Source organism: Panulirus ornatus, chromosome 54 (genome assembly GCF_036320965.1).
Source record: "Panulirus ornatus isolate Po-2019 chromosome 54, ASM3632096v1, whole genome shotgun sequence".
Classification (NCBI taxonomy): domain Eukaryota; kingdom Metazoa; phylum Arthropoda; class Malacostraca; order Decapoda; family Palinuridae; genus Panulirus; species Panulirus ornatus.
Genome location: NC_092277.1, coordinates 4,572,675 through 4,583,052, shown reverse-complemented (window position 1 = coordinate 4,583,052; position 10,378 = coordinate 4,572,675). Strand labels below are relative to the sequence as shown.

General features: G+C 43.5%; 2 protein-coding genes across 2 annotated transcripts; both read right to left on the bottom strand.

Annotated features, from left to right (window-relative positions):
- Positions 1-719: 719 nt before the first annotated feature.
- On the bottom strand, positions 720-1,325 carry LOC139765343 (uncharacterized). The gene has a single exon (XM_071692721.1). It carries the CDS (start codon positions 1,323-1,325, stop codon positions 720-722), a length of 606 nt encoding a protein of 201 aa, XP_071548822.1.
- A 140-nt stretch (positions 1,326-1,465) lies between these two features.
- LOC139765342 (uncharacterized) lies at positions 1,466-3,790 on the bottom strand. Its single transcript, XM_071692720.1, has 5 exons — positions 3,545-3,790; positions 2,735-3,394; positions 2,195-2,614; positions 1,835-2,134; positions 1,466-1,645 (listed from the first exon to the last, which is right to left on the bottom strand). Exons 1-5 carry the CDS (start codon positions 3,788-3,790, stop codon positions 1,466-1,468), a joined length of 1,806 nt encoding a protein of 601 aa, XP_071548821.1.
- Between the last annotated feature and the right edge of the window lie 6,588 nt (positions 3,791-10,378).

Genomic DNA, 10,378 nt, shown 5'->3' with positions numbered 1-10,378 from the left:
CAGGTGCAGGTCGACCTCTCATTGTAATTACCCGTTTTGTGCTGTAACGTGGTAAGGGGGAGGGGGGGCGGGGCTAGGTCTGACACTTGTAATGCATCTCTCTCTCTCTCTCTCTCTCTCTCTCCTCTTCTCTCTCTCTCTCTCTCTCTCTCTCTCTCTCTCTCTCTCTCCTCTCTCTCTCTCTCCTCTCTCTCTCTCCGTAACTGTGAAAAAATCCTTTTTGACCAAGCGAGACAAGACACCGTCAGATGTGCAGACGTGACACAACGTCAGTAGGTGTACACACCCAGCAGCAGCAGCGGGGCCTCTTGACCCTCTCAGACATGGAGAGAAATCTAAAAAAGTTCAGCAAATATTAGATAATACAATATATATGTATATGTATATGTATATATAATATATGGAAAGGTAACTGACGGAATGTATCAAACCTCACTTTTGAGTAAGGGATTCCCTTCGTCGTCACCATGAGTACATACCTTCAACATGGGTTCACGTGAAGAAGACGGAAGATAATGATGATGATGATGATGACACGTCACACATCAACCTGCTGGCAACTTGGTTCTCCTAACCCGCTTAGCTGGACGACCCTTACGCTGTCGCCACGCTCGTTCCTTCACCTTCTCTATACCGGCTTTTATATCAGCCAGCGATGGTCGCCTTGCCGGGTCACGGACTTCCACAAGTTTTTGCAGTTCTTTGAGGTGTCGCTTTACCTATTCTTTCTCGACGTAACTTTGAATATCATTGAATAAAAAGCCGAGGGAGAACACGTCACTGGCAGGTGAGAGCGGTTCACGGTTCACGGATTCCGGGGACATCCAAGGTTTCCCTCCTTCACCCACCAGTTTTAGAATTTGTCCTTCCATCGTGCTCAGGCCGAAGTCAACGAAATGGAAGGACACGCCACCGACGTAGGTCACAGTGATGTTGTCAATTTTAATATCATTGTGTATGACGCCTGCTTCGTGGATCTCTTCCAACAGGTCTAGAATGGAGATGACAGAGTCGACAATATCTTTTTCTGATCGGGTCTGTAGATACTTCTCATAAGGACTACCGACGAAGGACATGATCATCCTGGCAGGTACTTGGGACAGGCCGTACAAGAAAGGAGCCCCTCCGGCTCCCTTTAGGTAACATAGGGTTTCGGCCTCATACAGTAAATTGAACAAGTCGTGTTCATCATGAAGGGTTTTACTAACACTCTTCTCCCCATTGAATAATACTTGGTGTATCATCCCATTGCCTCCTTCGTGTAACTTCTTGATAAATTTAATTTCATCAATTCCCTCCTGGATAAAGAAAACATTCTTTTTCATTGTGTCTCTCACTCTGAATCTGCTGACGTGTCCTCAACTCAACATCTTTTTCTATCGTTCTAACTCGACACTTCTGTACCGTTCTCAACCTCAACACATTTCTATCGTGTCCTCACTCTGCACTCATGCTGTCCGTGTCCTCACCCCAACATCATTCTTGTGTCCTCACTCTGCACATCATGCTGTACCGTGTCCTCAACCTCAACATCATTTTCTATTGTGTCCTCACTCTGCACATCATGCTGTACCGTGTCCTCAACCTCAACATCATTTTCTATCGTGTCCTCACTCTGCACATCATGCTGTACCGTGTCCTCAACCTCAACATCACTATGGTCCTATTCCTCATGCTGTCCGTGTCCTCAACATCAACACATGTATTTCTGTCCTTCTGACACCCTGGTATCACTTTCATATATCCTAACATTAATTCAGTGTTATTGCATCATCTGCTGTTCTCAACTACTCATCATGGTCCACTGCACATCATGCTGTACCGTGTCCTCAACCTCAACATCATTTTCTATCGTGTCCTCACTCTGCACATCATGCTGTACCGTGTCCTCAACCTCAACATCATTTTCTATCGTGTCCTCACTCTGCACATCATGCTGTACCGTGTCCTCAACCTCAACATCATTTTCTATCGTGTCCTCACTCTGCACATCATGCTGTACCGTGTCCTCAACCTCAACATCATTTTCTATCGTGTCCTCACTCTGCACATCATGCTGTACCGTGTCCTCAACCTCAACATCATTTTCTATCGTGTCCTCACTCTGCACATCATGCTGTACCGTGTCCTCAACCTCAACATCATTTTCTATCGTGTCCTCAGACTGCACATCATACTGTACCGTGTCCTCAACCTCAACATCATTTTCTATCGTGTCCTCACTCTGCACATCATGCTGTACCGTGTCCTCAACCTCAACATCATTTTCTATCGTGTCCTCAGACTGCACATCATACTGTACCGTGTCCTCAACCTCAACATCATTTTCTATCGTGTCCTCACTCTGCACATCATGCTGTACCGTGTCCTCAACCTCAACATCATTTTCTATCGTGTCCTCACTCTGCACATCATGCTGCACCGTGTCCTCAACCTCAACATCATTTTCTATCGTGTCCTCAGGCTTCACATCATGCTGTACCGTGTCCTCAACCTCAACATCATTTTCTATCGTGTCCTCACTCTGCACATCATGCTGTACCGTGTCCTCAACCTCAACATCATTTTCTATCGTGTCCTCACTCTGCACATCATGCTGTACCGTGTCCTCAACCTCAACATCATTTTCTATCGTGTCCTCAGGCTTCACATCATGCTGCACCGTGTCCTCAACCTCAACATCATTTTCTATCGTGTCTTCAGGCTTCACATCATGCTGCACCGTGTCCTCAACCTCAACATCATTTTCTATCGTGTCCTCACTCTGCACATCATGCTGTACTGTGTCCTCAACCTCAACATCATTTTCTATCGTGTCCTCACTCTGCACATCATGCTGTACCGTGTCCTCAACCTCAACATCATTTTCTATCGTGTCCTGAGGCCGCACATCATGCTGTACCGTGTCCTCAACCTCAACATCATTTTCTATCGTGTCCTCACTCTGCACATCATGCTGTACCGTGTCCTCAACCTCAACATCATTTTCTATCGTGTCTTCAGGCTGCACATCATGCTGTACCGTGTCCTCAACCTCAACATCATTTTCCATCGTGTCCTCACTCTGCACATCATGCTGTACTGTGTCCTCAACCTCAACATCATTTTCTATCGTGTCCTCACTCTGCACATCATGCTGTACCGTGTCCTCAACCTCAACATCATTTTCTATCGTGTCCTCACTCTGCACATCATGCTGTACCGTGTCCTCAACCTCAACATCATTTTCTGTCGTGTCCTCACTCTGCACATCATGCTGTACCGTGTCCTCAACCTCAACATCATTTTCTATCGTGTCCTCACTCTGCACATCATGCTGTACCGTGTCCTCAACCTCAACATCATTTTCTATCGTGTCCTCACTCTGCACATCATGCTGTACCGTGTCCTCAACCTAGCCACCATCGAGATCTCTTCGTTGGTCGTGTACAGCTTTTCCTCTTCTCCATCTCCTCAAACAAGTCAATAAAGTAAGGAGGCAAACACCAAGTGCTGTAAGTCCCAGCAACAACTGTCGTTTGAGTGAATTTCTAGGATGACGTACTTCCTGCAGGTAAGCCAGCGCCAACCGCAACTGGAGTTTCCTCTGGTGGTTGGCCACCAGGGGCCCTGCGACAGGTAGGGTGAACCAGAAGGGTGATGGAGCCTCTACTGTGCGAAGCTCACCGGTAAAATCGCTGCAAATTCTAAGAACCTCGTCTGCCACGAGACCCACCCACTGCTGTTCCCACCAGATATACACATGCACGCTACACACGACAAGAGCCAACATAAGAACTTTTATATCCATGCCTTTGGGTTTTTATTTTATCTTAATCCTCAACTGGACTCCTTAAGAAAATATATACTACATAATTGACATTTTTATAAGGTAAAGACATCCTTTTGTCACGAGAGCAGTGAAGTTAAGTGAGTCTAGTAGTGAAGTTAATTCATGAGTGCAATTAACTTCAGTACTAATAGTGGAGATATGATGATATTGCCGAATGCAAACGTTGCTACTCTAGTTATTTAAAGTGAATATATAGTGGCACTGGTTACTCCAGTCCAGTTCGTATATGACGAATATAGTCATGTAACTGGTTCATTTATAGCGAAGATACAGTCACGCAGTTATGTTGAAAATCCAGTCATGCATATAGTTATACTGAACTTACTGTCATTCACTTTGGTTTATTTGTAGTGACGATACAGTATACCAGTTATTATGCTTCAGTTAAAGTAACAATATAGTCACGCAGTTATTCTATATCAGTTATAGTGAAGATAAAGTTATGCAGTTATTCTTTTTCATTTATAGTGAAGATATAGTCATACAGTTACTCTATCTCGGTTGTAGTGAAGATAGAGTCATGCAGTTACTCTATCTTGGTTGTAGTGAAGATAGAGTCATGCAGTTACTCTATCTCAGTTGTAGTGAAGATAGAGTCATGCAGTTACTCTATCTCGGTTGTAGTGAAGATAGAGTCATGTAGTTACTATGTTTCGGGTATAATATAATTTTGCAGTTCTTCTGTTTCACTTATAGTAAAGATATAGTCATGCACTTATTCTGTTTCACTTATAGTGAAGATATTGTCTTCTAGGCAGGTAGTGATTATTGAAAATACAGCCATGTTATTCTAGTTCAGTTATAGTGAAGATGCAGTGGTATTGATAGTAATCTCTTTATAGTGATGGCACGGTAATACACTCTCAGTAATGCAGAGATAGTGTAGATGCAGTAATACACTCGCTAATCCAGTTATAGTAAACTACAGTAATGGTCACTGTAATTCATTTATAAGTATCCAGTCTTTTGGGGATAGGAGGGCCTTTAAGGTGAATCAGTTGTTGTTTGCCGATGATACAGTACTGACTGGTGGCTGATGCGAGTGAAAATCTGCAGAGGTTAGTGACTGAATTTGGAAGAGCGTGTGAAAAGAGAAAGTTGAGTAAATGTAAATAAAAGCAAGGTTATTAGGTTTAGCAGGGTTGAGGGCCAAGTTACATAGGATGTGAGCCTAAATGGTAGACCATTAGAGAAAGTGAAGTGTTTTAGATATCTTGGAGTGGACATGGCTGCGAATGGAACAATGGAAGCGGAAGTGAGACATGGGGGGAAGGGGGCGAGTGTTCCGTGAGCGATGAAGAATGTGAAAAAAGTAGAACGTTATCACGGAGAGCACATATGGGCATGTTTGAAAGAATAGTACTTTTAACAATGTTATATGGTTGTGAGGAATGGGCTCTCGATAGTGTTGTGGGAAGGAGGGTGGATGTTTCGGAAACGAAATGTTTGAGGAATGTGGTTAGTGTGAGGCGGCTTGATCAAGAAAGTAATGAAAGGCATGTTTACCAAATGGCGTCCTAGCTACGTCTCTTCGTTTTAAATCAACTGACTGTTATATTTCTTTCTTGTGGCTCCCCTGATGATGTAATTATTACACGAAATTGCAATTGGGAATAATTCCCACGTATTCCCTGCGTGTCGTAGAAGGCAACTAAAAGGGGAGAGAGCGGGGGGCTAGAAATCCTCCTCTCTTGTTTTTTTTTTTAAATTTTCCAACCCACCCACATACACATGTATATACATACACGTCCACACACGCAAATATACATACCTATACATCTCAATGTACGCATATATATACACACACGGACATATACATATATACATATGTACATACTTCATACTGTCTGCCTTTATTTATTCCCATCGCCACCTCGCCACATATGGAATAACAACCCCCTCCCCACTCATGTGTGCGAGGTAGCGCTAGGAAAAGACAACAAAGGCCTAATTCGTTCACACTCAGTCTCCAGCTGTCAAGTAATAATGCCCGAAACCACATCTCCCTTTCCACCTCCATGCCCCATAGAACTTTCCATGGTTTACCTCAGACGCTTTACATGCCCTGGTTCCATCCATTGACAGCACGTCGACCCCGGTATACCACATCGTTCCAATTCACTCTATTCCTTGCCCGCCTTTCACCCTCCTGCATGTTCAGGACCCGATCACTCAAAATCTTTTTCACTCCATCTTTCCACCTCCAATTTGGTCTCCCACTTCTCCTCGTTCCCTACACCTCCGACACATATATCCTCTTGGTCAATCTTTCCTCACTCATTCTCCCCATGTGCCAAAACCATTTCAAAACACCCTCCTATGCTCTCTCAACCACGCTCTTTTTATTTCCACACATCTCTCTTACCCTTACGTTACTTACTCGATCAAACCACCTCACACTACATATTGTCCTCAGACATCTCATTTCCAGCACATCCACCCTCCTGCGCACAACTCTATCCATAGCCCACGCCTCGCAACCATACAACATTGTTGGAACCACTATTCCTTCTAACAGCCATTTTTGCTTTCCGAGATAATGTTCTAGACTTCCAAACATTCTTCAAGGCTCCCAGAATTTTCGCCCCCTCCCCCAACCTATGATTCACTTCCGCTTCCATGGTTCCATCCGCTGCCAGATCCACTCCCAGATATCTAAAACACTTTACTTCCTTCAGTTTCTCTCCATTCAAACTTACCTCCCAATTGACTTGACCCTCAACACTACTGTACCTAATGACCTTGCTCTTATTCACATTTACTCTTAACTTTCTTCTTTCAAACACTTTACGAAACTCAGTCACCAGCTTCTGCAGTTTCTCACATGAATCAGCCACCAGCGCTGTATCATCAGCGAACAACAACTGACTCACTTCCCAAGCTCTCTCATCCCAACAGACTGCATACTTGCCCCTCTTTCCAAAACTCTTGCATTCACCTCCGTAACAACCCCATCCATAAACAAATCAAACAACCATGGACACATTACACACCCCTGCCGCAAACCTACATTCACTGAGAACCAATCACTTTCCTCTCTTCCTACACGTACACATGCCTTACATCCTCGATAAAAACTTTTCACTGCTTCTAACAACTTGCCTCCCACACCATATATTCTTAATACCTTCCACAGAGCATCTCTATCAACTCTATCATATGCCTTCTCCAGATCCATAAATGCTACATACAAATCCATTTGCTTTTCTAAGTATTTCTCACATACATTCTTCAAAGCAAACACCTGATCCACACATCCTCTACCACTTCTGAAACCACACTGCTCTTCCCCAATCTGATGCTCTGTACATGCCTTCACCCTCTCAATCAATACCCTCCCATATAATTTACCAGGAATACTCAACAAACTTATACCTCCGTAATTTGAGCACTCACTCTTATTCCCTTTGCCTTTGTACAAAGGCACTATGCACGCATTCCGCCAATCCTCAGGCACCTCACCATGAGTCATATATACATTAAATAACCTTACCAACCAGTCAACAATACAGTCACCCCCTTTTTTAATAAATTCCACTGCAATACCATCCAAACCTGCTGCCTTGCCGGCTTTCATCTTCCGCAAAGCTTTTACTACCTCTTCTCTGTTTACCAAATCATTTTCCCTAACACTCTCACTTTGCACACCACCTCGACCAAAACACCCTATATCTGCCACTCTATCACCTAACACATTCAACAAACCTTCAAAATACTCACTCCATCTCCTTCGCCCATCACCACTACTTGTTATCACCTGCCCATTTGCGCCCTTCACTGAAGTTCCCATTTGCTCACTTGTCTTACGCACTTTATTTACCTCCTTCCGGAACACCTTTTTATTCTCCCTAAAATATAATCATACTCTCTCACCCCAACTCTCATTTGCCCTCTTTTTCACCTCTTGCACCTTTCTCTTGACCTCCTGTCTCTTTCTTTTATACATCTCCCACTCAATTGCATTTTTTCCCTGCAAAAATCGTCCAAATGCCTCTCTCTTCTCTTTCACTAATAATCTTACTTCTTCATCCCACCACTCACTACCCTTTCTAATCAACCAACCTCCCACGCTTCTCATGCCACAAGCATCTTTTGCGCACTCCATCACTGATTCCCTAAATACATCCCATTCCTCCCCCACTCCCCTAACTTCCATTGTTCTCACCTTTTTCCATTTTGTACTCAGTCTCTCCTGGTACTTCCTCACACAAGTCTCCTTCCCAAGCTCACTTACTCTCACCACCCTCTTCACGCCAACATTCACTCTTCTTTTCTGAAAACCCATACAAATCTTCACCTTAGCCTCCACAAGATAATGACCAGACATCCCTCCAGTTGCACCTCTCAGCACATTAACATCCAAAAGTCTCTCTTTCGCGCGCCTGTCAATTAACACGTAATATATATAACGCTCTCTGGCCATCTCTCCTACTTACATACGTATACTTATGTATATCTCGCTTTTTAAACCAGGTATTCCCAATCACCAGTCCCTTTTCAGCACATAAATCTACAAGCTCTTCACCATTTCCATTTACAACACTGAACACCCCATGTATACCACTTATTCCCTCAACTGCCACATTACTCACCTTTGCATTCAAATCACCTATCACTATAACCCTGTCTTGTGCATCAAAACCACTAACACACTCATTCAGCTGCTCCCAAAACACTTGCCTCTCATGATCTTTCTTCTCATGACCAGGTGCATATGCACCAATAATCACCCATCTCTCTCCGTCAACATTCAGTTTTACCCATATTAATCGAGAATTTAATTTCTTACATTCTATCACATACTCCCACAACTCCTGTTTCAGGAGTACTGCTACTCCTTCCCTTGCTCTTGTCCTCTCACTAACCCCTGACTTTACTCCCAAGACATTCCCAAACCACTCTTCCCCTTTACCCTTGAGCTTCGTTTCACTCAGAGCCAAAACATCCAGGTTCCTTTCCTCAAACATACTACCTATCTCTCCTTTTTTCACATCTTGGTTACATCCACACACATTTAGACACCCCAATTTGAGTCTACGAGGAGGATGAGCACTCCCCGTTTGACTCCTTCTGTTTCCCACTTTTAGAAAGTTAAAAAATACAAGGATGGGAGGATTTCTGGCCCCCCGCTCCCGTCCCCTCTAGTCGCCTTCTACGACACGTGAGGAATGCGTGGGAAGTACTCTTTCACCACTATCCCCAAGGATAATATATATATATATATAATATTATATTATATATATATATATATATATATATATATATTAATATATATATATATATATATAGTGAATAAGAGCAAGGTTATTAGGTACAGTAGGGTTGAGGGTCAAGTCAATTGGGAGGTGAGTTTGAATGGAGAAAAACTGGAGGAAGTGAAGTGTTTTAGATATCTGGGAGTGGATCTGGCAGCGGAAGGAACCATGGAAGCGGAAGTGGATCATAGGGTGGGGGAGGGGGCGAAAATTTGGGATCCTTGAAAATGTGTGGAAGTCGAGAACATTATCTCGGAAAGCAAAAATGGGTATGTTTGAGGAATAGTGGTTCCAACAATGCTGTATGGTTGCGAGGCGTGGGCTATGGATAGAGTTGTGCGCAGGAGGATGGATGTGCTGGAAATGAGATGTTTGAGGACAATGTGTGGTGTGAGGTGGTTTGATCGAGTAAGTAACGTAAGGGTAAGAGAGATGTGTGGAAATAAAAAGAGCGTGGTTGAGAGAGCAGAAGAGGGTGTTTTGAAATGGTTTGGGCACATGGAGAGAATGAGTGAGGAGAAGATTGACCAAGAGGATATATGTGTCGGAGGTGGAGGGAACGAGGAGAAGAGGGAGACCAAATTGGAGGGGAAATGATGGAGTGAAAAAGATTTTGTGTGATCGGGGCCTGAACATGCAGGAGGGTGAAAGGAGGGCAAGAATAGAGTGAATTGGAGTCATGTGGTATACGGGGTTGACGTGCTGTCAGTGGATTGAATCAAGGCATGTGAAGCGTCTGGGGTAAACCATGGAAAGCTGTGTAGGTATGCATATTTGCGTGTGTGGGTAGATATTGGTGTGTGACATGTATATAATGGGGGGGGGGTTGGGGCCATTTCTTTCGTCTGTTTCCTTGCGCTACCTCGCAAACGCGGGAGACAGCGACAAAGCATAAATAAAAAAAAAAAAAAAAAAAAAAAAATAAAATATATATATATAATATAATACTATCCTCTAATACAATTGCCTTCACCCTCTCAATCAATACCCTCCCATATAATTTACCAGGAATACTCAACAAACTTATACCTCTGTAATTTGAGCACTCACTCTTATCCCCTTTGCCTTTGTACAATGGCACTATGCACGCATTCCGCCAATCCTCAGGCACCTCACCATGAGTCATACATACATTAAATAACCTTACCAACCAGTCAACAATACAGTCACCCCTTTTTTAATAAATTCCACTGCAATACCATCCAAACCTGCTGCCTTGCCGGCTTTCATCTTCCGCAAAGCTTTTACTACATCTTCTCTGTTTACCAAATCATTTTCCCTAACCCTCTCA

Coding starts and splice junctions, on each gene's coding strand:
- LOC139765343 (XM_071692721.1), bottom strand. CDS start 1,325: ATGAAAAAGAATGTTTTCTTTATCCAGGAGGGAATTGATGAAATTAAA.
- LOC139765342 (XM_071692720.1), bottom strand. CDS start 3,790: ATGGATATAAAAGTTCTTATGTTGGCTCTTGTCGTGTGTAGCGTGCAT. Junction 2,135..2,194: donor CGATAGAAAATGATGTTGAG/GTTGAGGACACG, acceptor AATGATGTTGAG/GTTGAGGACACGGTACAGCA. Junction 1,646..1,834: donor CGATAGAAAATGATGTTGAG/GTTGAGGACACG, acceptor AGTGATGTTGAG/GTTGAGGACACGGTACAGCA.